The 27,773-nt window shown below is 43.7% G+C and overlaps 1 protein-coding gene across 5 annotated transcripts; it reads right to left on the bottom strand.

The window, feature by feature from the left end:
* Positions 1–143: 143 nt before the first annotated feature.
* On the bottom strand, positions 144–26,744 carry LOC109905038 (uncharacterized protein KIAA1211-like). Of its 5 annotated transcripts, XM_031789840.1 has the most exons (13): positions 22,908–23,169; positions 19,115–19,171; positions 16,802–16,884; positions 13,410–13,584; positions 12,734–12,866; positions 11,072–11,212; positions 10,513–10,578; positions 6,820–6,981; positions 6,425–6,515; positions 4,612–6,255; positions 3,998–4,131; positions 3,625–3,712; positions 144–3,329 (listed from the first exon to the last, which is right to left on the bottom strand). In XM_031789840.1, exons 2-13 carry the CDS (start codon positions 19,162–19,164, stop codon positions 3,163–3,165), a joined length of 2,934 nt encoding a protein of 977 aa, XP_031645700.1. In that variant the 5' UTR covers positions 19,165–19,171; positions 22,908–23,169; the 3' UTR covers positions 144–3,162. The 5 variants fall into 5 exon arrangements, with proteins under 5 accessions (XP_031645700.1, XP_020357759.1, XP_020357758.1 ...); XM_020502170.2 differs by lacking the exons at positions 19,115–19,171; positions 22,908–23,169 and adding an exon at positions 26,516–26,744; XM_020502169.2 differs by lacking the exons at positions 19,115–19,171; positions 22,908–23,169 and adding an exon at positions 26,516–26,744 and having other exon boundaries at positions 16,802–16,881.
* Between the last annotated feature and the right edge of the window lie 1,029 nt (positions 26,745–27,773).

Raw genomic sequence — 27,773 nt, 5'->3', positions numbered from 1 at the left:
AGTATTTAATCAACATTTCTTGGTAATTCAGAAGAATTTTTGTAGTTCAATAAAATAACTTTGGGTTGCATAAAATGAGTCAAAGCTAGAGTCAGTCTGTACCTTGAATAGAAATTCTCAAAACAAAGATTTGTTTATTTTTATTGCAATGCTCAAGCATGTTTTATTGGGTTTCCCCCTTTACTATTTTTGTATTGTTTGCGTTGCAACCTTGGCTGCAACCACATCAAATAGCAAACCTTGCCAGTGACCGTAGGTACTGAAGAACGCTTCAGGGTGACAGTTCTGCAGCCGAACAATGACGGTGATGATGAAACCCTCACTTAACAGCCTTTTGAAGATGAGGTTGAGCACCAACATATAGTAGAAGCAAGCTAACCCCAAGACAACATCCTCAGAGTGGCAGTAGCTCTGCTGTGTGTGCTAGTGTTCATCCTGCGATGGGGAAGGAGAGAGAAGAGTTGCAGTTGCACTAATCTCTATGCTCTGCTGGACCGATACGGATCTAGCAGCAAGTCCTCCCATGCTCTGAGCTGAAACAGTTATTTGGCTTTTGTTGATGCTCAGATTCCATCCTTCACCTGGCAGCTCTGTCTCTCTGTCAACCTCTGTATTTTTATCAGCCTGGTGGCCCACATCAGGAGCTGTCTGGGTTCCTAGGTGGGTGTTCAGTCAGTGTTCCATGTCACTGTCTCTTCAATTCTCCCTCAGCACCTGCAGTACGTCCCAGCACCTTCAGTCTGGACTCCACTGGTGGGCAGAATGAGATCACTATAAGTTCCACTGCCACTGAATCTAGATGGTATCTGAGTCCCAATGATCTGTTCCCTTGTTTTTGAAAAAATTATAATATTTGATTGATTAGATTCTCCCTCAACGTCAATGTTTGACAAAGATTTGATGACTACAAAACACATGGGTACATCAACTCTCAAGACACCCTGTAATGGAGTCACATAATTTGTGTATAAATTGTTTTTTTTTTTTACCTAGAAAGTTGAAAATATCTAGATGAAGGTGGTAAAAGTAATGGTTGTTGTGGGTCATGAAGGACAGCTCTCGATAATGAAGTGTCAAACTCACAGGGCTATAAATACTCCCAGAGCACTGAAGCATGTGCTGCCGATGCAAAGTGTCCACTGAAGTGTGTGCTGCCGATGCAAAGTGTCCACTGAAGTGTGTGCTGCCGATGCAAAGTGTCCACAGAAGTGTGTGCTGCCGATGCAAAGTGTCCATTGAAGTGTGTGCTGCCGATGCAAAGTGTCCACTGAAGCATGTGCTGCCGATGCAAAGTGTCCATTGAAGTGTGTGCTGCCAATGCAGTGTCCACTGAAGTGTGTGCTCCCGATGCAAAGTGTCCACTGAAGTGTGTGCTGCCAATGCAAAGTGTCCACTGAAGTGTGTGCTGCCGATGCAAAGTGTCCATTGAAGTGTGTGCTGCCGATGCAAAGTGTCCACTGAAGTGTGTGCTGCCAATGCAAAGTGTCCACTGAAGTGTGTGCTGCCGATGCAAAGTGTCCATTGAAGTGTGTGCTGCCGATGCAAAGTGTCCACTGAAGTGTGTGCTGCCGATGCAAAGTGTCCATTGAAGTGTGTGCTGCCGATGCAAAGTGTCCACTGAAGTGTGTGCTGCCGATGCAAAGTGTCCATTGAAGTGTGTGCTGCCGATGCAAAGTGTCCACTGAAGTGTGTGCTGCCGATGCAAAGTGTCCACTCTATGCAAACATCCTTTCTTGGTCCCACAAGGACACTGAAGAGATCGATCTGGGAGAGCAGCAGCATTTTAAAGGTCTCCGGACCTGAACCTCAATGAAAACCTGTGGTTTGAATTGAAGAGGGCAGGCCATAAGCACAGACAGATATCAAGGATCTGGAAAGATTCTGTATGGAGGACTGGTCTAAGATCCCTCCCAACGTCTTCTCCAAAATCATAAAACTTTTCCAATTGTATTAGTAAAGAATAATGTCATTTCACTTTATTTTCATAAATACTGAGCTATATTGTGTATTATTTTTTTAATAGTATTTTTTGCTCTTTATCAATGAATTCAATCATTTCGGACCCCACTGTATATTCACAAATTCGTTAATTGAGCCAAAAGGCTGAGGGAACAAGCTCACTCTCCCATGCCTGTTTCATTACCCTGGCGTGGTGTCAGAAGTGGGATATTCACTGTGCCACAAAATAATTATAGTGGCAGAGTTCTCATCCGCGCTTATAAAACACAGGGTCACTACAGTAAGGTTGTTCCACTGTTATACATTATAAAATTAGTTCATTTTTAGAACAGTGAGGCGAGTGAGCAAATAAATACATTTGAATCCCGTGTAAAGAAATAATAATACTACTAGGGTTACTGTTAGGAATCACTACCCATGATTTAACCGAATCCAAACTACCACACAAAAACGAAGTGAATCTTTCGATTCGTCAAAAATAATAGTTTAAAATAAATCGTTGTCCATTTTGGGGGAGGAGGGGGGGGTTCAAATGTGAAGTGGGGCATCAGCTAAACAGTAAAAAAAAAGATCTGTGATAAACTATATTTGTCAGTTCGATTGTCAGTAGGTACAAAGAGGAGCAACTGTCAGATGTAACTTCCTTGTATTATACTGTTCTTGAGTTCAGATGACAAAGAGAAACAGCATTTGTTCATTACCGAACATTTTATGTACAAGTCATGTACACACGTTAAAGGTAATACAAAAAATAAAAAAATACATCGAACATGAGATTTAATAAATAAAAAGAAGAAACCTTCATCTCTTTCTTTCCATCCATGCTTATTCATCCCCAAATCAAAGATCAAGGCTAGGTTTAAGGTTTTGACACACCCGAACCTCACCTCATACAGACCGACATTGTCAGTTAACAAATTAAAACAAATAACTCATTTAGTCATGGGTATGTCTTACTTAAAGACATATCATGTCAACTGAATCCAATTGTATGCCGTATCAATCAATAATTCAAAACCTTTACTCATTTGGCCCAATTCCCAACTCACTCCTTTCACTGCAGCGTGTGATTTGAGGGTTTCAGTGTCTGACCAATCAGAAGCTTGAAGGTATTAGAACAGCAGAAGAAGTAGAAAACAAAATTATACTCTGGGTGTGCAAATGCATTCTGATCCATCAGCGGACGGATGGTTTGGCCCATCTTCACTGCACTATCTGGGGCATCTCGCTCCAGGCTTTGGCCTTCTTCTTAGCCAGGGCCAACCACGGGGGCTCGTCCTGAGCCAGGGCTGTAGGGGCTGGGTGAGCCAGGGCTCTCTTCCCTTCCTTCTCAACCACGACAGGCTTGGAGATCTCCAGGGAACACAACACTATGGACAACGAGCAGAGAACATCTTTAAAGATAGTTAGCATTGTCCCCCCAAAAGTAGTCCTACCACAAAGTACATTTTTATTTTTATAATATTTTTTTGAGTCTTATTTCAGGCATGTAATTGAAGATTAGTAGTGATCAGGTAGGGATTATTATCAATGGGAACATTCTATTTGCAGGTGTGGTCCACAAGGGGGCAGCAGTGGATCAATCACACTTATGAGAACAATGAAAACACTTCAATAAGAAAGCGATGCATGTGTGTAGCAGAGTGGGATACTGATGAGTCTAACCTTTAACAGGAGATCCTGGAGGCTTGGCTTGGTCTTTGCTGACAGGCCTTGTCAATGTACGAATGGATTTTTTTCTGTAAAACTCCTCCTGGAAATGTAGGTTTTGTGAAGAGTTTGAATTATGTACTTATTCATTCCAATATAACAAAGTAAATGGAACCTATACAACTTTATAGCCAGTCATAAAACATCTAGTAATTGCGTCAAAATAAATTATAAAGAGCTGCCCAGTGTGCACAAGATCAAAAATACAGATTTTGCTCAAGTGTGAGGACTGGATGAACAAATGATTGACGAGTCAACTGTTTTCCTCTCAAACAGTAGGCTTCTCTGTAAACAAAAGAACACATGAAACAATATGCACCATCCCTACCATCTCTGCAGGGTGTTTGTTATCCGTGGTTTCCTCCAATGAGTTCTCTTTTAAGATCCTCTGCTTTTGTCTGGCCACTGAGATCCAGCTTGACGATTGAGATCCCCCACTAGGCTCTCGACCCACAGACAGATCTGAAACAAAAGAACACAGGAGAAATGTCTTCAACTGGTGTGGAATATATAGGAGCTGCCTGGTAAATTCATTTGGCATAATGATTTTCTTTGGAGTGGAAATGAAAGATAGAGGTGCGAATGAATAAAAGGCAAAATGTAGAAAAGCAATATTATTCCAACTAATTTGTTGCTCTAAATAGTCATATGGAGGAATCTCTCCTTGGTGTTAATGAGTCTATGTTTAGATAGCTCTCAATAAGTCAGCTCTGAACAACACTCATGGCCCTGTTTCAGTATGAATTGTTAGTCCAAAGTTAGAACAGCAGGAGTCCATATTCCTATAACATACGCAGGCTAAATGTTTTGTCATCTGAAGTCTTAAGCTCAACATTGTAAAATAGATATAAACAAAGATGACCATGCAAGTGAAGGATATGCCAAATAGCACACGTCTGGAAACACTGACTGGTGTGATGGTGACTAAGATGGTTTTAGTACCTGGTATTCTCTTTGGCTTGACCATACCATCCAGCTCTGAGGGCTTTCTGGGCAGGGCAGGTTTGCTGTTTGACTGTGGTTCAGTGAACGAGGCCCTCTGTGGCTCTATGGGAAGTGAGTGTACTGGGGATGCAGGGGGAGTTTCAGTCTCTGAGCCTAAGCGAAGCATACCCACAGAGGTCTTCCTCAGCCTGACACCAAACAGATTCTCAGGGGTCTCTTCCTCCTGGGCTGCAGGGGGAGTGTCTTCAGGTGACATGATGGGTGCTGTGGTGCTCTGTGTTGGGATGGGAATAGCAGGGACATCAGCCCCCACAGGGCTAAGTGGCTCTACTCCACTTGGGGGGTCTCTTTTTGTTTCCACAGCCCCAGGCACAGTGACCGAGGGAGATGGAGGAGGGGAGGTTAGCTCTTTGGTAGCCAACCTTTGCCAGGCAGGGGCAATGGTGTACCTGGGTCTATTATGTTCAGAACCACCAGATGGTTTCCCAGGATCCTCGGTGGCAGTTGGTCCCCTGCAGTGCTCCTGGGGGCTCTGCTCTGGGCCGGCGGCTGCACTGGGACTGGTTATACAGGGCTGGTCAGTTGTTACACTGGGCTCTTCCTGGTCCTGTGTGGTGTGTGCAGGGGCCTCAGGCTGGTCCAGGGACTCTGGAGGAGGTGTACTGCTGTTTGGCAGCTGGGGGAGACAGGCTTGGTCTGTGACTGTTTGGTCAGACAGTTCATTGGTGCACTCAGGGCTCTCACAAGCTCTCTCAGGGTCTCTGTCTGGAACCTGCTGGAAATCATCCTCCACAGAGGTTGACATTACATCCTCTTCCTCTCCTGGCTCCAATAAGGCTGTCTGCACTGGCACATCCAAGTCTGGCTCCATTTTGTCCTCCTCTTCCCTCCTCTCATCTTCCACAACCTCCTCTGTTTCCTTCTCCTCTACCTCTGCCCCCTCCTCTTCATTCTCTTCTTCTTCCTCCTTTTCCACTGAAGGCATGTCCTGATCTTCTTTAGTTAAGTACTCAGGGTTGATTTCCTCGGCATCTTCCTCTTCCTCCTTTGGATTGAAACGTTCCACCACTAACTCCTCCTCAGATTCATAAGGCTCATCTTCCACCTCCTCTCGGGGCTCTGCTGGGTAGTCCGGTCTATCACTGGGGAGACACGCTTCTTCCTGTGGGTTCAATGCCAGCTCATCCACCCCGCTCTCAGCCTCTGACCCCTCCATGTTCACCTCCACCTCCAGGAGCACAGCCTCTGTCTCCAGCCCCAGGACAGATGTCAGTGGACCCTTGAGGGAGATCAACACCTCCTGGAGTAGAGAGCCTCCCTCCACAGCCACCTCACACCCAGGAGGGGTCAGGAGGAAGTCATCTCCAGTAGGGGGCTCCAGAGACTTCATGGTGCCAAGCAGTGGGGCAGTCTGGAGCCGGGGAGCTGAAACCTCAGCCTGGCATGAAAGACATTCCTCAGAGTCAGAGTCATTCTGTATGGAGAGGGAGGGGGCATCCTGAGCATGAGACAATTCCTGTTGGACACCCTGCTTATCCTCTTCATCTGAGGCTGACCGCTTGGCCTGATTGGCCTGATGGGACACCACGACCCCATCTGTCTGCTCCTCCTCCGCAACACCAGCCTGCTCGCGTTTCACATCTGGAACATACATAACTACATCAGAGCAGAGCCCCACTAAGTTCCTATATCATTATCCTGTCCTCAGTCATTGTATTGGGAAAGAATGATCATCTTTCTGATAATTTACTAATATTTAGGCTTTTGTACATCTGTGTAATGTTACTGTGATAAGGATAATTTATATTACCTTCCTCGTCATCCTCCTCCACAGATTCTGGAAGGATAGAATTCTGTCTTTCCTCCTGGAATGATTCTCCCTCAGCCCTGCCATCAACCCTCTGAACAGAGAAGAGTATTTTCATCTTAATAACAATACAGTTCCTTTAAAGATTATTCATCTTTCCAGCTTTCCATGTTTTACACAGATCTCGTAGACTCATGAGCCACGCACACTGATGGCAGGCTGGTGTGTTGTGTTTTGGGCTACATGGGCTGGACTCTCTTGGCTCATTGGATAGATTTTTTGAGGGGTTCTGCTCTAGTGATCAGAGTTAGGCTAGGTGTGGAACAGGGGTGGTGGGGGTGTGTTGGCTAGGGAAGTGGAGCGGATGGTTGTGTTGGAAGGGGATGGACATATCTTACAGTGGTGGGTTTCCTCGTCTTGGCACAGGCCTTGTGTCGGACAGCCAGGCGGTGGCGAGCGGCAGTGTTGTCCAGACAGCCCATGGGACTGGCAGGCTGGCTGAAGTCTACAGGCAGGAAGACCAGGGGACTGACCGATCTGGAGCCCATCTCACAGGACATCTACACATGACGGGAGAGGCCATTTTAATACAGTAAATAAACTTATTACAACCTCAATGTCTTCAGACATCTGTCTACACACATCACAACTTTCTGCTGATGCCAGATACCAGCTAAACAGATTCAAGAGTGCTGTATTGTGGTTCTCCTGATACAGATGAACCCTATCCTGAGACATGGCTCAGTTTCCTACTTAAGACGAAGGAAAAGCATTCAGACAAACAGAGGGAGGACTGGCTGTCTAAACAGCTGGATAAACAATGTCAATCAGAGGGAGGACTGGCTGTCTAAACAGCTGGATAAACAATGTCAATCAGAGGGAGGACTGGCTGTCTAAACAGCTGGATAAACAATGTCAATCAGAGGGAGGACTGGCTGTCTAAACAGCTGGATAAACAATGTCAATCAGAGGGAGGACTGGCTGTCTAAACAGCTGGATAAACAATGTCAATCAGAGGGAGGACTGGCTGTCTAAACAGCTGGATAAACAATGTCAATCAGAGGGAGGACTGGCTGTCTAAACAGCTGGATAAACAATGTCAATCAGAGGGAGGACTGGCTGTCTAAACAGCTGGATAAACAATGTCAATCAGAGGGAGGACTGGCTGTCTAAACAGCTGGATAAACAATGTCAATCAGAGGGAGGACTGGCTGTCTAAACAGCTGGATAAACAATGTCAATCAGAGGGAGGACTGGCTGTCTAAACAGCTGGATAAACAATGTCAATCAGAGGGAGGACTGGCTGTCTAAACAGCTGGATAAACAATGTCAATCAGAGGGAGGACTGGCTGTCTAAACAGCTGGATAAACAATGTCAATCAGAGGGAGGACTGGCTGTCTAAACAGCTGGATAAACAATGTCAATCAGAGGGAGGACTGGCTGTCTAAACAGCTGGATAAACAATGTCAATCAGAGGGAGGACTGGCTGTCTAAACAGCTGGATAAACAATGTCAATCAGAGGGAGGACTGACTGTCTAAACAGCTGGATAAACAATGTCAGGGACGCCATTATCAAGACCTCTCAGCAGCTAAAAATACCCAGCCACTGAAGTCCCAGGCAGACCTACATCCTGGCATTTTTCTGCCTGGCTCCCCCATACATTAGCTGAACAAATATAGGCCTCTGCTCTCAGCCCATTGGAATGTAGTTCTAATCTACTGTTTCTGACAACAATTCACCCTAAAAGGTAAAGAGATGGAGGGGAGACAGGAGGGTGAATGACCTTCAGTGACACCCTGACTTACTTTAAGTGATCTGATATAACAACCTGTCAATCCGACAGTGAGGAATAGTGAGCTCAAAAGAAGACGCCAATGGGCCACCTATGATCTTGCTTTCATACTAAAAATGGATGCTTAGGATAAATAGCTATCTGGTATATACTATACAGATTTAACACAAACATGAACATATTACCAAACAGGATTGCTCCGATTATGGGCATAACAGTGCATTTGCCCTGTGTAACCAGTATAGTGGATTAGAGCATTAGATATATAGTAAATTCATGTTGTGTTTGTTATTGTAACCAGTATAGTGGATTAGAGCATTAGATATATAGTAAATTCATGTTGTGTTTGTTATTGTAACCAGCAGAGTGGATTAGATCATTAGATTTATAGTAAATTCATGTTGTGTTTGTTATTGTAACCAGCAGAGTGGATTAGATCATTAGATATATAGTAAATTCATGTTGTGTTTGTTAATGTATTCAGCAGTGGGTTAGATCATTAGATATATAGTCAATTAAATGTATTGTGTTGGGTATTGTATCCAGCAGAGTGGATTAGATCATTAGATATATAGTCAATTAAATGTATTGTGTTGGGTATTGTATCCAGCAGAGTGGATTAGATCATTTGACATAGTAAATTTATGTTTTGTTTGTTCTATAGCCAGACTATAACCAGAGCTCAACTTGGCAGAGTTGTGTTATGTCCCCATTTGTAGCAGACAGTCTGAATGCAAGAGAAAACTATTGGAATGAATTCAGACCACACAGGAGACACACACCCCCCTCCTCCTCCTCCTCCTCTCTCCTAGTTAAACAATACATCCTGCAGAAACAGAGCAGTAGAATGACATGCAGCAATATTACTGTCAGGTCAACATCTTCAACTAAAGATTTGTGCTGGGCTTCTCAGTGGTGCTCACTGCACACAGAGGAGGTAAAACCAACAGTACGCTCCCTCATGGCTTGTTCAACAGTACGCTCCCTCTTATGGCTTGTTCAACAGTACGCTCCCTCTTATGGCTTGTTCAACAGTACGCTCCCTCTTATGGCTTGTTCAACAGTACGCTCCCTCTTATGGCTTGAAAAACCATCTTCTAGCTTGTTACAGCTCTGGGTCAAGCTGAAACATCTCAAACAAGGCAAAACACAAGCACATGACAACTATTTGGGGCTTCAGGCACAAACTATTGCATCTGTCTGTGTGTGTGTGTGTGTCTGTGTGTGTCATTGAGGATGAACAGTCACCAACTTCTGAAAATCACACATGGTAAGATATCGTAGTCCTGTTTTATGTGCCCATGGGACTATCCCCTATCTTTCTGACATCCCACAAGGCATCAGTTAAGACGTTATCCCTACCTATATGTCCATAGCTATCGCAACTACCCAATATCCCTGTACATCCATTGGTAATGGCACCCCATGTATATATCCAATCGTTACGCATTGTGGATTTATTCCTTGTGTTATCATTTTTCTATTATTTCTCTCTGCATTGTTGGGAAGGACTGTAAGCATTTTATTGTTAGTCTACACTGGTTGTTTACAAAACCAAATGAGATTTTAAAATGCTGAATGGAGTCAGGTACTCTCTGGAGGTTTCCCCCTCCATTCTGACCTGTTAAACTCATGGCTATGTGGAAAAGACAGCGGAAGAGAAAAATGGTCTGCCATCATTGATAGAAAAGTAATAGAAGCTACGTGCAATTCTACACATTTTGCCATAGTGTGGAGGAAAAGATTTGCCGTTTTTAATATGATAACTGATGATCAATGGGCCCCTGCCCGGTCGGTAATTTGACCATGCTTACTACAAGTTTAGATAACTGGCCGCTAGACTAACTTACCAATCACACATTTTTTTTGCTGACATGGGCTAATTGAGTGACTGGTGATGCACAACCAAACTTTGAAATTGCACCCCGGACCAACGGGGAGGACAGGCTCATCACTGGTCTACATATTGTGGATGTATGAAGCTCAACAATGTCTCCATCCTGATTCACTCCTATTGCTCAACACTGCATCTGACATGAAAGCTTTCATACCTCATCAAAAGACACACAGCTTTCATACTTCATCAAAAGAAAGATGTGCTCTGAGACATCAACTCATGTAATTCGTCTGGAGGACATTCATTTATTCTTAAAATCAAATGACAAAATAGCCCACTCATATTCTGATTGGTCATGGTGATCAAATGATCAGGAAGATTGTTCACCGTGTCCACTGAACAGGAAGCGCATAACAAAAACAAAGAAGTAAACTAGAGACATGGATAACTGGTTATTACCTGGTCTTCATCACTGTCGGTCCCTTCCAGACTCAGGGAGCTGTTCCTCTGCACCGGTTTGGAAGACTGGAATTAGAGACAGATGGGATGAGACACAATGCAGTTAGAAAAAGGGTGATTGGCAGTAATAGATCTGTAGACCGCAGGTGGCACCTTAATTGGGGAGGACAGGCTCATTGTAATGGCTGGAACGAAATTCCTGGAATGATATCAAACACATGGTTTCCATAGGTTTTAATACCATTCACTGCATTCCAGGCATTATTATGAGCCATCCTCCCCTCAACAGCCTCCTGTGCTGTAGAAGTAAGCATGACTGCATGGAGTCATCCTCTTGGTAGCTTTCATGAAGCATGAATGTGTGGTATTTATTGTATATCTATTGTATGTGCCAGGGACCGTGTGACTGCAGTCACGTAGTACATACCACACAATTATAATAGGGACTGAAGACAAGAATTAGCTACGTAGCTAATCTGGTGCAATGATCTCTAACATGAAGTTGACCGCACAAACCCCATGAATACTATGCCAGTCCTGACTGCATAATGATGCGTACCCTGTGGGACACCCCAGCCAGGACAGTGTGCAGGGTGGAGTACTCTGGTGGGCTGCAGGGCAGGCCGTCATCTTCTGAAAGAGTTCCTGCATCATCCATCTTCTTCACACACAGAGACGGAGGAGAGCCTAGCCTGATGACCTGTTTCAACAGAGACGGAGAAGAGCCTGATGACCTGTTTCAACAGAGACGGAGGAGAGCCTAGCCTGATGACCTGTTTCAACAGAGACGGAGAAGAGCCTAGCCTGATGACCTGTTTCAACAGAGACGGAGGAGAGCCTAGCCTGTTGACCTGTTTCAACAGAGAAGGAGAGCCTAGCCTGTTGACCTGTTTCAACAGAGAAGGAGAGCCTAGCCTGATGACCTGTTTCAACAGAGAAGGAGAGCCTAGCCTGATGACCTGTTTCAACAGAGACGGAGGAGAGCCTAGCCTGATGACCTGTTTCAACAGAGACGGAGGAGAGCCTAGCCTGATGACCTGTTTCAACAGAGACGGAGGAGAGCCTAGCCTGATGACCTGTTTCAACAGAGACGGAGAAGAGCCTAGCCTGATGACCTGTTTCAACAGAGATGGAGGAGAGCCTAGCCTGATGACCTGTTTCAACAGAGACGGAGGAGAGCCTAGCCTGATGACCTGTTTCAACAGAGACGGAGGAGAGCCTAGCCTGATGACCTGTTTCAACAGAGACGGAGGAGAGCCTAGCCTGATGACCTGTTTCAACAGAGACGGAGAAGAGCCTAGCCTGATGACCTGTTTCAACAGAGACGGAGAAGAGCCTAGCCTGATGACCTGTTTCAACAGAGACGGAGAAGAGCCTAGCCTGATGACCTGTTTCAACAGAGACGGAGGAGAGCCTAGCCTGATGACCTATTTCAACAGAGACGGAGGAGAGCCTGATTGTTTCAGCTGGAGCTGCAGGGGAATAACATACTCATCAACCACTCCTCTCAGCTATTTTCAAGCGTTTTCAGTATTTTTATGGTGTTCATAGGGAGTGGCTATCATGATGTGTGTGCAGGATTAGTTTACTAAGTGGCTTTTCAGACCAAGTGTTCTCCAAGACCATGCTATCCAACCCATTGTAGAGAACTCTTCTCAAAGTGGAATGATAAGTGAAAGTGTGTTAAAGAAATAATAGGTCCTCTCTAGCTGAGAAATAGACTGTGTGGTGAAAGAAAGCGGTACCACAGACACAGACTGAAAATACTCTATTAGTATGAGCTCAGCTGCTCCCTAAGACACAGTCTCAGGTCTGTTTCCTCCCAGGCTTTAGAATCCATATCCTTCTCCAAAATGACTGAACAACACCAGCCAAGTCTCTCTCTCGATTATCTCCTCCTTGTTCTAGCATGTTGTTGTACCTAGCCAACACTAGCTGTATTGTGCTTCAGAGTTCTGTATGTACACTCTGACCTTCGGTGGGATGCTGTCTAGAACAGGTGACAACTAAGGATGAGCCTTGGCTAACTAGCGCCCAGTCTAACCGGCTTATGACCAGACGGGCTAATTTTATACCCAGGTTCTACAGACGGAGTGGCAACGCTAACACCGATGGAGAGACCTGAATGTCGGAGATAGTAAAGTAGAGGACCATAGCTACAACAGGTCATATTACAGCCAGTCCCAGTGTGGAGGAATAGGACAGAGGCTCTACTACCCACCTGTAGAGACTTGACTTTCCCATGGATGCTGTCCTGAGAGACTCCCAGACCCTCAGTCACCTCTGACAGGGGAGACTCAGAGACAAAGACACTGTCATGTGACAGAGCCTTATTACCCATATTTATTTTTGACCTTTGAAAGAAAGAAATAGAAAAAAAAAATGGCAGATCAGAACATTTGCGCTTCTAGGCAGTGGCTGGGTCATCTCCATTCAATCATGTAGTCTAATAAAGTTTGTAGAAAAACCTAAAAAGCAGAAATGACAAGTCCCTAGCCCTGCCTCTGTCCCAAATGGCACCCTACTCCCTGTATGGTGCACTACATTTGACCAGAACCCTATGGACCCTGGTCAAACGTAGTGCATCAAATAGGGAGCCATTTGGGACGCAGGCCCTGAATCTGCAGCAGGTAGCCTATAAGGCTGCATGCTTAAAAAATAAATATTCACTAAGCTCTAGAATGAGCGGAGAAGACTGGGTTTATTATTCAGGTGACTAAGTGGTAGGGAGAACGTTCATTTCCAGCAGTCCACTCTAAATTAGGACAAATATGTACCTTTAAAGTTGTAAACATATGTAGAGGAGACTTCACACTACCCGGTAGAAATTCAATGACGCATTTGTTCCTTGGGAATAAAATTAAATTGCCTGCATTGTGAAAAGAAAATCATCTTACCCAGAGCCCTCGTCTTTCTCAGAGCGGATGAGAAGTGCAGGTTCGGGGGCGCTGACATTGTCACTAGACTGGCTACACTTCAACCCACTGTCCCCCCCGGCAGGAGCAGCGGCCTCCTTTCTCTTCTTCTTAGAAAATAAGTTCTTGAAGGTCTGGAACTTGGACTTCTTCTTGCCTACATTAAAGATCACATCAAGAATAGAGCATGGCAGAGGTTATTCATCTCCAGTTAACAAATGGGACCTATTCCCTCACTACCAGTTTTCACCAGTTTTTAACCATATTCTTTATCATTTTCCTTCACATCTTTCCACCACTGAACAAATAAGACCACCTAACTGAAAGCTTTGTAACGAACCTCAATCATTATTTGAAATGTAACTATTCCCTCATGTGAACTCAAGTGAGAGTAGTTACCCTGCTGATCATAAACCCAGGTAGCATTAATGAGATAGTAAAAATACTCCCACTGTTCCATTGACATTAGCACCACAGTAGAAATTCTCAACACCTCTTTTTAACTACTTCAAGTGTTTTTTTGTGAGTGTAAACTCTCTCAACTCCTTTGTTGAGAATAATAGCAGGCCAAGATCCGAGACATTTGCTAGGTGATAAGGGTGGTGCCTACAGCTCATGAATACAACACATCAAGCTATTTTAGAAACAATATGTCGATTACGCCAAAGTAGCAGCATAACCAGAAACAAAGCAGAATGGCCAATTCTTAAAAGAGAAGGTCAAGTTAGTTGGATCCATAGAAATGTTGCCAATATTTGGGAGGGGATGACTGCAACGTGAACAATCCTCGGATGGAGCCCTTCAGCGGCCAGGAATGCAATCGTCTGATTAAAGAGTGAGTGCTGCTTGGAGGATTGAAGCTTGCTAGTGAGAGACTATTTATATATAAAGCCACACCATCCCGTGACTTGGCTCACATGCTCTGGAAAAGACTTTGAGATCCAACTGTAGACAAGGCCTAGAGCTGGTATGATCACACACTTTAATCTGGCCCATTCAGTATGGCTGGAAAAGTCAACAATTCATGGAAAACGTCATCCCAATAGGAGAGGTACTACATATTTTGGATGCATACTGTACCTATAGCTGAAAATGTAAACAAAGACATTCTGTTCAGAGAGGGTCTTTTTGTCAAACAGGCTAAATGTAGGCCTAGATGGGACACATGAAGGAGATGCATGACCAGGAGATAAACAGTCAAACAAACACTGAATGTACTTGGAGACCACTGCCGTACCCAACCACAACTTACTCCCCTTGAGCTGATGTTAAACCTATTACAAACTGTTATCCCAGGTAAACGTGGTCCTTTGTAGCTCAGTTGGTATAGCATGGTGCTTGTAATGGCAGGGTACGTGGTCTATTCCCGGGACCAGCCATAAAGAAAATGTATGCACACATGACTAAGTCACTTTGGATAAAGGCATCTGCTAATTGACATAATAATAATAATAATAATATTATTATTATATACACTCACTGCTCAGTTTATTGTTAGGTACACCACCTCGTTCATGAAAATGTATCACTCCTACAGACAGTGAGTCACGTGGCCGTGGCTTGTTATATAAAGCAGGCAGACAGACGAGGCATTCAGTTACTGTTCCATTGAACGTTAGAATGGGAAAAACGAGTGACCTAAGCGACTGAGCGTGGTATGATCGTCGGTGCCTGAACCGTCGGTGCCTGAAGTGTCTAGGGTTTACCGAGAAGGTTGTTGATGAGAGAGGTGGAAGGAGAATGGAAAGAATCATGCAAGCTAACAGGCAGACCATAAACAAACAAATAATGGTGCAGTACAACAATGGTATGTAGAACGGCATCATGGAACGCACAATTTGTTAGTCCTCGTCACGGATGGGCTATTACCCGAGGACGACCACACTAGGTTCCACTCCTATCAGCTAAACACAAGAAGTGGCTCCAGTGGGCACATGATCACCAACACTGGACAATTGAGTAGTGGAAAAACATTGCCTGGTTCGACAAAATTCCAGTTCCTGTAGCATCATGCTGATGGCAGAGTCAGGATTTGGTGTAAGCATCACGAGTCCATGGACCCATTCTGCCTCGTACAGGCTGGTGCCGGTGGTATACTGGTGTGGGGAATATTTTCCTGGGACACGTTAGGTCCCTTGATACCAATTCAGCAACTAACGTTTCTGACACCTTATAGAATCTATTCCCTGAAGAATTCACCCTGTTCTGGAGGTAAAGTGGGGTCCGACACAGAACTTTTATGAAAAAAATATGTTATTTATTGAACCTTTATTTAACTAGGCAAGTCAGTTATGAACAAATTCTTATTTACAATGGCGGCCTACACCGGCCAAACCCGGACGACGCTGGTCCAATTGTGCGTCACCCTATGGGACTCCCAATCACAGCCGGGTTTGACACAGCCTGGATTTGAATCAGGGTGTCAGTAGTGAGGACTCAAGCACAGAGGCAGTACCTTAGACCGCTGCGCCACTCGGGAGTATTAGATGGTTGTACCTAATAAACTGTATTATAAATCAAAAAATCTTGGGAAGAGTCATGACCAAGACCTAGTCTGTAGTACATAAAGAACTACTATCTTGACTGAAGATTAACTCCTTGGAATATTCACCAGTCCCCCACTATCCTCCAGGTCGTCACGAGGATACTGCCATGAGGCAGCCGCCCATCAGGGTATTCTAAATTATCCCCCGGGCCAGCACACCGCCAGCCATTGACAAATTACTTATTTTAATGGACTTCGCCCTCCGTGCTCTGCTTTAGAAATTCAATCTGATAGAGTAGATTATTCCCCTTTTCAGTGGGAGCTATTTCTGAAGGAAAGGGCTAATCCACGTCCCAGCTAGCCCTCCAGAGACGCTTCCCAGCCTGACCTTGCAGATCCTGACTTCCTTGTTCCCAGAGCGCATCACAGCAGGGTGAAGGGTTGGCAGACAGACAGTGGGAAAATGTGTTCTTATGTTCTTATTTTTTGTACTTCATTTCCTGCCAATAAAACTGTAAGAAAATCTCCTTCCTAAGCTTGACCTGATCCTCCCTGAAGCCCAGTGCTCTCTGCAATAAAGAGATAATAGCACACTGGTCTAGAAGAAACACTGATACTTTAGCATGGATCTTGTGGAAGGATTCTCATCATGATAAAATCATCTCACTTCAACTTGCAATGAACCACAAGGCTTCTCAGATGCAAATCTTCAGGGGAGGCATAGATCCACAGATTAGATACTGTAAAGATTAGATACTGTAAATCTGATCAAATAGGATCTGCTGTCACACATTGACCATAGCACTACCACAGACGGAGTAGTTCCATGACCAGAGAAAAGTGAAGAGCCCCTTTAAAGGGCTAGCAATTAGTTAAAGTATGGGTTTACCTGTGCACTCTTCAGTGGTGTCTGCTGGATCCTGGTTGGTCAACACATCTGATGGTCCAGAGGCCATGATACTGCAGTCACTGCTGGGAGATAGAGAGTCATTGACTAAGGAGCAGAGGGAGAGAGTCATTTTTTAAAAACCTTTATTTAACTAGGCAAGCCAGTTAAGAACAAATTCTTATTTACAATGACGGCCTAGGAACAGTGGGTGAACTGCCTTGTTCAGGAGGAGAACGACAGATTTGTACCTTGTCAGCTCGGGGATTCAATCTAGCAATCTTTCAGTTACTGGCACAACGCTCTAACCACTAGGCTATCTGCCACCCCATTGACTACGGCGCAGAGGGAGAGAGCCATTGACTACGGAGCAGAGGGAGAGAGCCATTGACTACGGAGCAGAGGGAGAGCTGTGTGCATCTCCACTGAGGGCAACAACCACATCCATAACCCTGCTCTCTATAGAAGGAGAGATCAGGGATGGTATCAGCCTACCAATCTCTCTCTACTACAATGCCCTCAGTGACACCGCCCTGTCATGTCACAGGATGAGGCGGAGATAAGCAGCCTGTGCCTGGGGCAGATTATTGGAGGGGGCTGCCTGGGGCTGGAGCTAGCGCTGGTCTGGAGCTCCCAGCAGGATAGCCCCAGACACGCCATGCCGACCCAGCAGGAGGAAGCCATCAGCGGTCAGTGACAGCTAGTCTCAACCCCTGGCCCCACGGATTGGGATGTGGATGTGGAGGCAATTTGGATTTCGACCGCACATGCAAAACGAATTACTCCGTTAATAAGGTAATTACCTCTTCCGCCTATATGGCTTCATGCCAACTCTGTCAAGAACCTGATGAGCTCAGAGCGGCTATGTTTGTCAAAATCTTAATGAAGAATTCTCAAATATAATATCTTAGGATTGACTTGTTTATTTCCACATTAGCTTAAGTCTGGATGTGATGATTATAAGAGCAAGGAACACTCAACAAAAAGAGTGAACGAAATGATTAGAAGTTACAATACTAAAACCTGTAACCATTACACCCAGAAGCGTAGTACAAATACCGGAGGCAGTCAGAGAATAAATATAAACCCAGCTGAGAAATTCAAAGGCAGTTCTTGGACTCCGGCTTCCTGGTGTGACATAAGCTGCTGGAAGCCTCCTGTGTCTGCGGTTACATAACATCTACAGTTACATCCCTGCTGAAGTCCAAGGCCCTGTCCCAATAGCTTGAAGCTATTCAACTCAGCCTGAGACTACCCCATCCATGTCATTGTTGTTCAATAAGAACAGAATGTTCCTTGTGTGAGATAAAACATGTGCCTTCTGTATCTGAAATCTTCTTCAATAATCAATAAACACATGGCAACATCATTATTCCAGCTGTGAGAATATCATATGTTGAACTCCTAACTGCAGGCCTTTTTCAGTGCATTTGATTACATTAGTTGAATTAGTTTATTTCAACCATTTACAAACCCTTGACAGTTATAAATAAACATACATTCAAACTGGCTTCCCTGTTCCCCTGGCAATGCTTGTACCAAACAGTACAACAGACAGGCCCACTCCAGACTAGCTAAAGTTACTACTAGAGAACACATTATCTGAGAAACTGAACCTTCTCTCAGGTGTTTTCTGTTAGAATAGTTATGAAAACTGTTATGAAAACCAATCTAACAGAAAGCACCTGAGAAAAAGTTCAGTTTCTCAGACAATGTGTTGTCTAGTAGTAACTTTACCGAACTAAAGATATTATATAAACATTCTAAGTATTATTTTGTGAGTTGAAACATTCCACGATGTTTGTCAGCCCTTTGAGAGAGAGAGAGAGAGAAAGAGATCCAATCGGCCTCTTCATTTCCTCTGTATCTCTGAGTAAATGTTACCTGCTTCACAGAGAAATAACACTTCAGAGATAGACTGAAACCCCCCACCACCAACACCAAGGGAGGCAATGTGTCACTGAAACCCCCCCACTACCAATACATCTACAACACAAACACTTCACACACAGTCGATTAAGACTAGGGGATAATAAGAGAGAGACTGGGGATCTGTATAGACTAGACCATGGGAAGGAGTACTACTTGTGACCAACAGAGAGCATTCTGGGGAGAATGCAGCCTGGGGTTGTTGTCACAGCTAGCCTATGAACCATAACCTCCCAGGGTCTGACCATGTGACCAACCCCAGTCACACAGCTCTGCTTCCACAGACGAACATCCTCTAGAAAAGGAGAGAACACAACTGAGTACACACGACGCAGTGGGGCAGCATGGTTCAGGGGCAGGAGGGTTCAGCTGGGCTAATGGACTGACCTTGGACTGACTCCAATACTGACCAACAGCGATGACGTCCTCTGTTTCATGTCTTAACTTTTCAGGGGTTGAAAGGGAAGAGAGTTGGTGGGAAGGAGCAGTATTACATTATGAGAACAAAAGAGCTTGTTAGATAAACAAAAACATTATTTAGAAGATGAGAAAATACTTGATCACAGGGAGTTCAACAGTTGAGTCGGCCAGTTCCAAGACACAGCCAGGTTTGAGTATTGTTTTTGTACTGGGCTATCCCCTATTTCAGTGCTGAGCGATCCCCTATTTCAGTGCTGAGCGATCCCCTATTTCAGTACTGGGCTATCCCCTATTTCAGTGCTGGGCGATCCCCTATTTCAGTACTGGGCGATCCCCTATTTCAGTACTGGGCGATCCCCTATTTCAGTACTGGGCGATCCCCTATTTCAGTACTGGGCGATCCCCTATTTCAGTACTGGGCGATCCCCTATTTCAGTACTGGGCGATCCCCTATTTCAGAGCCAGATATGAGGAGTCACCTATGTTTTGCAATCAAGCAACTAGCAAGGTGTACGAGACGGACAACACCTCGATTCTAATGTTCACACACTCTGTGTCCTCGGAGACCGTATTCTTCTCAACATCCAAGATACTTCTAGTATTTGTGGAGAAGGAAATAGGGAGTAGGAGTTCACATTATTTTATATCAAACCATATCTGAAGTCAATCCAATATAGACTAATATGCCTATGTAACAGCGCAAATAAATAAATAAATAAGCAATTACATTATCTTAAGTAGGGACGGTACACAACACATTCCACTCAGTTATGTTGAACACAAAAATTCTCAGAAACGGCAAGGTTTTTATGCATGTTTTTTTAAAGGTAAAAAATAAAAACGCTCCATGTGAATATATTTAGCAGTAATGCCAAGCAATGATACTGGCCATTTTGTTTGGTAGTTTATACAGGCATGCCTTTAAATTATAACTGGCGCAAGAGTCCTTTGGCAGTCTAAATTATACACATAGCCTGTGGAGCATGGAGCGCCGAGGACAGATATACTGTGCATTTAGAAAGTATTCAGACCCCTTGACTTTTTCCATATCTTCTTACGTTACAGCCTTCCTCATTAATCTACACACAATACCCCATAATGACAAAGCGAGCTGCCCGCCTGGCCAAACTGAGCAATCGTTGGAGGAGGGCCTTGGTCAGGGAGGTGACCAAGAACGCGATGTTCCTCTGTGGAGAAACAACCATCTCTGCAGCACTCCACCAATCAGGCCTTTATGGTAGAGTGGCCAGACAGAAGCCACTCCTCAGTAAAATGCACATGACAGCCCGCTTGGAGTTCGCCAAACGGGACCGAAAGACTCTCAGACCATAAGAAACAAGATTCTCTGGTCTAATGAAACCAAGATTGAACTCTTTAGCCTGAATGCCAAGCGTCATGTCTGGAGGAAACCTGGCACCATCCCTACGGTGAAGAATGGTGGTGGCAGCATCATGCTCTGGGGATGTTTTTCAGCGGCAGGGACTGGGAGTCTAGCCAGGATCGAGGGGAAGATGAAAGAAGCAAAGGAGAGATCCTTGATGAAAACCTGCTCCAGAGCGCTCAGGACCTCAGACTGGGGTGAAGGTTCACCTTCCAACAGGACAACGACCCTAAGCACACAGCTAAGACAATGCAGGAGTGGCTTAGGGACAAGTCTCTGAATGTCCTTGAGTGGCCCAGCCAGAGCTCGGACATGAACCTGATCTAACGTCTCTGGAGACCCCCGAAAATAGCTGTGCAGCAATGCTCCCCATACAACCTGGCAAAGCTTGAGAAGATCTGCAGAGAAGAACGGGAGAAACTCCCCAAATACAGGTGTGCCAAGCTTGTAGAGTCATACCCAAGAAGACTTGAGGCTGTAATCACTGCCAAAGGTGCTTCAAAGTATTTAGTAAAGGGTCAGAATACTTATGTAAATGTGAGATTTCAGGGTTTAATCATGTTTTTGCTTTGTCATTATGGGGTATTGTGTATAGATTGATGAGTGAATTAAAAATATATATTTTAGAATAATAATACCAAATGTGGACAAAGTCAAGGGGTCTGAATACTCTCCGAAGGCACCGTAGATGATGTGCAGTGTAGTTCATTAGTAGTGGGTGTAGTAGGCCAGTAGCCCTACATAAAGATGTCCAAACTGAATGCAATCTGGCTAAACCATCGATTCCCCAGAACATACAAGATGATCACAGCAACCAAACAGGAGCTCCAATGAAACTTAACAGAAGAAGCACAGTACCCGGGACAAAGCTACTGCAGGGCACAGCTGCCTGGAAGGAAGAACTCCTAGAGTAGTTACAATGGGTGGACTTTCAGGATATCAAGGAAGGATGTGCTGTCTTTTTTTTATTGGAGGTTCAACCCACCATTCTCTGCTATGCTGAGTGAACACTTTTCATTGGGTGGCGCCCCCATATATGAGGCTGCACATCCAAGTGGATGGTCTGCTGATCACAGTACAGTTTTGTTTTTTCAAAGTTTTTTTCAGCTGTTGAGTAAAACCTCACATACCTTAATGTTTGTCTTGAACCAGAGCCACAAACCCATGGAATTTCCTCTCCTCACTCTTTCTAAATGAGAGGAGTGACTAAGTCTGACTTTGAAAAAAAGCTTATTGAATTTACAAGTTGTATCAAGGGTGCATTCAGTGCGGAAGGGTTATGCCACACATCTGTCCCAAATACGAGTTGTGTGTAGCAAGAGAGACATTCTGTGTGTTGCGCTCACATGATGTTGTGTGCAACAGGGCTTAACATGCGTGAATGCATTCATCTTCAATAATAGCTTGAACATATGAATCCAACAAGAGGAAAAATAAACATTTTGATGTTAGTAGTAGAGCATAGTTCAACGCAGCCTTCCTTATCCCTGTTCTGTAGGACAAGGAGGATTAAACCAGATCAGACAAGTTCCATCTGGAAAAAGTGAGGCTTTTTACGGTCCAATATCAAGGAAGGATGACTGTTTAAACGAGAACCATGTGAAACGGTGCAGGTGTTCCACACATCTGAGCCGAGCGGTTTACACTAGCATGTTATGTTTTGTACTCATCTATACTGTATGTCATACATTCTCCATTTCTAAGTCTGTCTGTGTACAAGATGTCACATGAAAGCCATTACTTAGCCAGACTTCTGCTAAGAGGAACTTAGTTGGGACAGCTGACAGACACAAACCATGAAATGGATGTTTGGGATGTGGATGGATGTGAATAAACCGTGGCAGTCAGTTACTCACTCTGGGGGAGAAGTGCTGATCCCTTTCAGGCTGTTACTGTTAAGTGGGTCAGTTCACAGTTTAAGAAAAGGCTGCCTGGCTCTCTTTCTCACATTTTATCAATGAACTGAGTGAGGGATCAATAAAGATTTTATTATCTTTTTAATGTCTTGAGACAGAAGGATAAAGGAGGAGATGGTTCTTTAACACTGCGAATAAACAGCCCCTATACAGTGCATTTACAATCTAATCCACGAGGCTACAACAGTGGTCTTAGTTACAAATTAACTATTTATTCATCTTTTTTGACTTGCCGAATCAATGCAGGCCTACTGTGTCCTAATATTAGGGTTCAGAATCAGAACATAACTATTGCCCTTCTCTAAAGACAGACATGTACATTAAGAAGACTGCCTGGGACAAATAGCATACATGACTATGTTCACTTCAGATAAATGCTCTGGCGATACATATTTCCCCTGTATTCATACCCTGCCAGGATATCAAACAAGTTGAACCAGAAAAGCAGAGAGAACAGACTTACTTCTTTCCCTGCAAGCAGCCGTAAAATCCAGCCATGGTTTCTAGTTGGGAATGTTCAAGAGATCCAGCAGGCAGTACATCCTTTCCCAGCTTGTCTGAGTGATGGCGGCAAGTGGAAGAGTCCCTGTGCAAGCCCCAACTGCAACGTTAAAGGCCACCAGTCCACTACACACAAACACCCCTCTTCTTCATGTACATGAATTAAGACAGAACGGCAGAAAGACAACCATAAAGACACCGAGCTAACTTTGAGGTTACCTGCCCTCCCTCCCTCCCTCCCTCCCTCCCTCCCAGTGACCTGCCTACAGTGAGAGGACACTAGTGTGAACTAACAGCCCGCCCCAAGCTACTTTTCCCACCCATCTCCACCTCCCTCCTCCCACTCCCTCCCCCGTCATTAGCCTAATCCATAGCGGCAGCCTGCAGCTATTGTCTCAACCAGGCAGCTTACTTCCAGACGATCTGACCCGTGTCTCTGTGATAATTAGATAGGGGGTGTCGTGAGGAGACATGAGGATTGTCCTGGCTAGGAACTCTATCCTATCCCCATCAGGAAAACAAAACAGCCCAACCAAGAGTACCACCCTGCCATAGAGTCTGAGTCAACACAGACAACAGATGTCTAAATCTTAACCTCTAACTATGGCTAACTATGGTTCAACCTTTGTGTCATTCATGTTGGGATGTCAATTCATATGGACGACTAAGTAGAAAATCAATATGGGCTACTGATCCACAGGTTGGACAATAAGGCCTAATTATCAGATAAACAGCACAAACCGTCATTCTGTTACCAAACTTTGCATCTGCACTGTTCAAGTAAAAGGTGTTTTTGTAACTTTTTCTGTGGGAATTGTTAACAGTTGTCCTTGTGCATAGAGTTGTATGGTTTGTTTAACTTTCCAATCAGTGGATTTTGTTTGACATTTTAAAGTGAAAAATCTAAGTCTCAGCATCATTCTGTCACCATGGAATTGCCCAGAAGTATGTTATGGCAGAATGCTAACTTGTGCAATACAATAAACCTTTTACTACAACAATAGTCAAATGAAACGAATGCAACGTTTTACTCATGAATAACTCAAGTCAGTCTGAAAGTTTTTAACTGAACATCTCTATGTGAGATCGGGGTCTGTGAAGGATTTGGTAAAGCTGGATCAGAATACAACCAAAGTGGCCAGAACTGCTTGGAATCTATCCAAGTGGAGCCATTTTCCTAGGAATAAAGAATGTGTTCACGTAAACAATCCACTGAAACTCTATTAGCGCCAGACCTCTGAGACTCCATTTCAAAATGAAATATTTCCCTCATCCTGAAAGTGTAAACACATTAGAAGCCTGTGTCACAGAGAGTAACCACAGCACTACCATAGCGTTTACTCTACTTAATGACATTCCAAAGGAATATGACTTTGGTGATAACAAATAATTGATCAAATACATCATTAGAATCAATAGACTTAGCTTATAAACTCAATGTATACAATCTGGTGTCTTCTATACACCGACAGCAATCATCATCTTAGTAATGAAACATCCAGACAGACAACCAGACACAGAGTAGATCATCACACATGGGAAATCTCAGTTCATACAAACTATATGTGGACTCATTTCAAAAACACATGTCACTTTTACTCCTGGATATTTTTGGTGGTATTTCCTGAACCATTTTTAAACTGCCCCCACAGAAACCCACTGCTTTGCTCAGAACTGAGAAAGTAAAGCAGCTAACGATGGTGAGAAGGACAGGAGATAATTTCTCAGTGCAAATATCAAGCATTGTGATTGTCCTCAACTTTGTGGTTTACCAAGATACTGTAGTTGAAATTCAGAGTAAAATAACACTGATTTTAACTATAGTTACTTATATAAAGTTGAATTCTGAAGAATTAAATATTTGCCCATGATTGAGCAGGAGGCCCTTTTCCCCCTGATCTCTTGAATCCCTCATCCCCTCAACAGTTTTCTCTGACTCGGGTTTCTTTAGATAACCCCTGCAGAGTACTGTTTCTTTTCTTTACAAAATGCTCGGAATTCCTGCTCACATCTGGGACACATCTTCAACGAGCAGCGATCTCTCTGGCTCTAATCAACTCGAATTAAGGCCATGTATGCAGCAGAACTGTAAATAACAAAAACATTATACTGTAGAACTGAGCTAGTGAGCTAGCGATGCTGGGTGCGAGGCTGAGGCTGAATGTGTCACAGACAGACAGGGATGTCTATACAGCAGCAACAACAACACACAGTTCCCCTCTCGGTCTTGCCTGGTTCTCTTCTCATGGTGCTGGAAACCTTTTAGAGCTGACCCTTGAAACGACCCACTCTGCTCTCCCACTCTCCATGTGAAAAGGGATCCTGCTGGGTTTTACTGCTAGATTAAACTGCTAAAGGCCCTCTAGTCTGCCTTTAACCTACAGTTGTTGCTGTTTTCACCAGGCATTCCTTCCATTCCAAATCATTTGCTCCACAGCATGTGTGAGCCTTAAGGGCACATGAGAAGGTATTTATCTGAAGGGTTTAATTGCATGGTGATAATCAACTAATTGTGCTTTTAAAAAATGGTTTAAGTGGTGTGCTCTTAGTGATATCCTCTATTGAAAACATGGAATTAGTGCCATGGCTCAATCTGGTTGGTCCTACTGGTCGAATGGGTGTGGTTGAGAACTGACCCCTATTAAAAACTTTGTGGACCAGCTGCCAAAGCCAATACACTTTCTTCATGCCATTATGTTCAGAAATAATGCCATATATCGTTAGAAAAACTAATGGTAATCAAAACGTCACGCCAGGGTAAGCCTACATGAGACACAGACCTTATTTTAAGTGTTTCTAGAATCCCCTTTGGGAAAATGAATGGTGGAAAAAACGATTGGAACCATTTGTTTTTCTTGCGGAGTCGGTGGTTGTGTTTGATTAAGGTTTTATTCAAAAGTATGGATTTCAGCAAACAAAGGCATGCTACAACAGAGGTCAAACATAGGTACATGATAAGGGTTTAAGAATGTACATTCTTTAAGTATCATGTAAAGGGACTCTGAGTCAGAGGTTCGTGAATTAAAAAAGTTATTGTTTACCTCTAGTAGCCTATGCGCTCAACTCTGTAGAGGAGTTGAGGTACTTGGCAATAGTGAACAGCATTTTATATCCCTCAAATGGGGCGTTATTTGTATTCTAATAAGGAATGTAAAGTTATTAATGGACAGATCATACCAGATAGCCATTGGCAATAAGCAACTGGACTAAATTGTATTGACCACAGCCTATTGAAACAGCAAAAACACTCATCACCATTATCCTTATGTGTTGCAATAATAGGATATTGTAAAAAAAAAAAAAAAAAAAAAGATTGTTTAAAATATATTTAAGAGGATAATGAGTCGCAAACTAAATATAACATCGAATTGTGTCCCAGGAGATTCTTCAAATGAGGTATAATTCAATAACAACGCTTCGGTGAAGTTGAAGAAACCATCAACTGAATTCAACAGGCTTTTTGCGACTCTAACACAAAGCAAAATAGAAAGCTGGAGCGAACCATATGGAAGCTTCGCATATCAATCAAACAATTGTCTCTAAGTTCGTCTTGAAGAAAATGGTACTTACAAACTGAGTTATATATTTCAGAGTACGCAGTCATCCATCAAAGTCAAGAAGACCTCGGTGATTTGTGATGATTAGATCTGGCCCATTGAGGTCTCGTGTCTTCAACTAGCCTGCAGAAGCACTGGAGTACCGCCCATGCCGTCCGCGAGAAAGTCGACGAGTGGTGTGCACCAGTTGACTCACTGGGAATTTTCTTTAGATAAATAGCAACTGTAAAATTAACCAAACTATTTAATCAAACAGTATCAGTCAAAGATGCAACATTTTCAAGTGTACTGTCCCCTAGCGTCCCTAGCTATTGCTTTTTGTATGATTTGTGTCTCAATTCCATCTGTATTTAAAAAAAAAATCTTTACGGATTTTCTGGTCAAATAATTTGATGTCCATAGATAATCAGTGTTTGACTCGGACTGAAATAGTTGCGGGTGCTGGTACTATTTATATAAGTGCAGGAGCTCGACAGTACTTTTGAGCTAATATTCTATAAATGGTACAGGTACCGTACTCAGCTTCAGTGAGCTCCTGCCCAAATCAAACACCATGTATAATCTGTGCTGGGGAACTAGGAGAATTGATGGGAAAATATATGGCCAGCAATGCTCTCTAGTGGTAGTTTTCTGTACGGATCTTAAATGATTCTGGCTTAAAATTTGACAAATCTATGCATTATACAAGTTGACCACACACCAATTCTATGATGATTTTATTTGGAAACTAGATAGAATACATGTATTCTACATTTAGATGTTAGCAATTTGGCATAGTATTTTATTCAAAGAGACTAACATGCAGTTAAACTAAGTCCAACTAAACAACCACACATCAGTCATTGCAATTAGCTTGAAAGAGATGGAGATATTTTCACCATAGGCAGACTCAAAGACAGGTGGTAAAGGCCTACAGTAGGGGGAAAAGTACGAGAAAGTGGTAGGAAGTAGGATCTGGCAACAACGTCACTGGAATAGTCACCCCCGGACTCTTCAATAACCCTGGCTTTTGAACCATTGAGATCTGGCAACGACTCATTGGAATAGTCACCCCGGACTCTTCAATAACCCTGGCTTTTGAACCATTGAGATCTGGCAACGACTCATTGGAATAGTCACCCCGGACTCTTCAATAACCCTGGCTTTTGAACCATTGAGATCTGGCAACGACTCATTGGAATAGTCACCCCCGGTGGTGCCCATGTCCATTATCTCATAGGTGCAAACATTTTTGTCCCTGGCATTGTAGGCTGAAATCCCACCTGAAAAGA

Source organism: Oncorhynchus kisutch, linkage group LG15 (assembly GCF_002021735.2).
Source record: "Oncorhynchus kisutch isolate 150728-3 linkage group LG15, Okis_V2, whole genome shotgun sequence".
NCBI classification, from domain to species: Eukaryota; Metazoa; Chordata; class Actinopteri; order Salmoniformes; family Salmonidae; genus Oncorhynchus; species Oncorhynchus kisutch.
The sequence above is the reverse complement of the archived record's forward strand: the minus strand, read 5'-3'. Positions and strand labels throughout refer to the sequence as shown.

Excerpts from the sequence above, each read along its gene's own strand:
- LOC109905038 (XM_031789840.1), bottom strand. The coding sequence starts at position 19,164 with ATGAAACAGAGGACGTCATCGCTGTTGGTCAGTATTGGAGTCAGTCCA. Across the intron at positions 6,982-10,512 it reads CCGACAGTGATGAAGACCAG|ATGTCCTGTGAGATGGGCTC; the intron begins GTAATAACCAGT and ends CGTCATGTGTAG. Across the intron at positions 3,330-3,624 it reads TCCAGGATCTCCTGTTAAAG|TGTTGTGTTCCCTGGAGATC; the intron begins GTTAGACTCATC and ends CGTTGTCCATAG.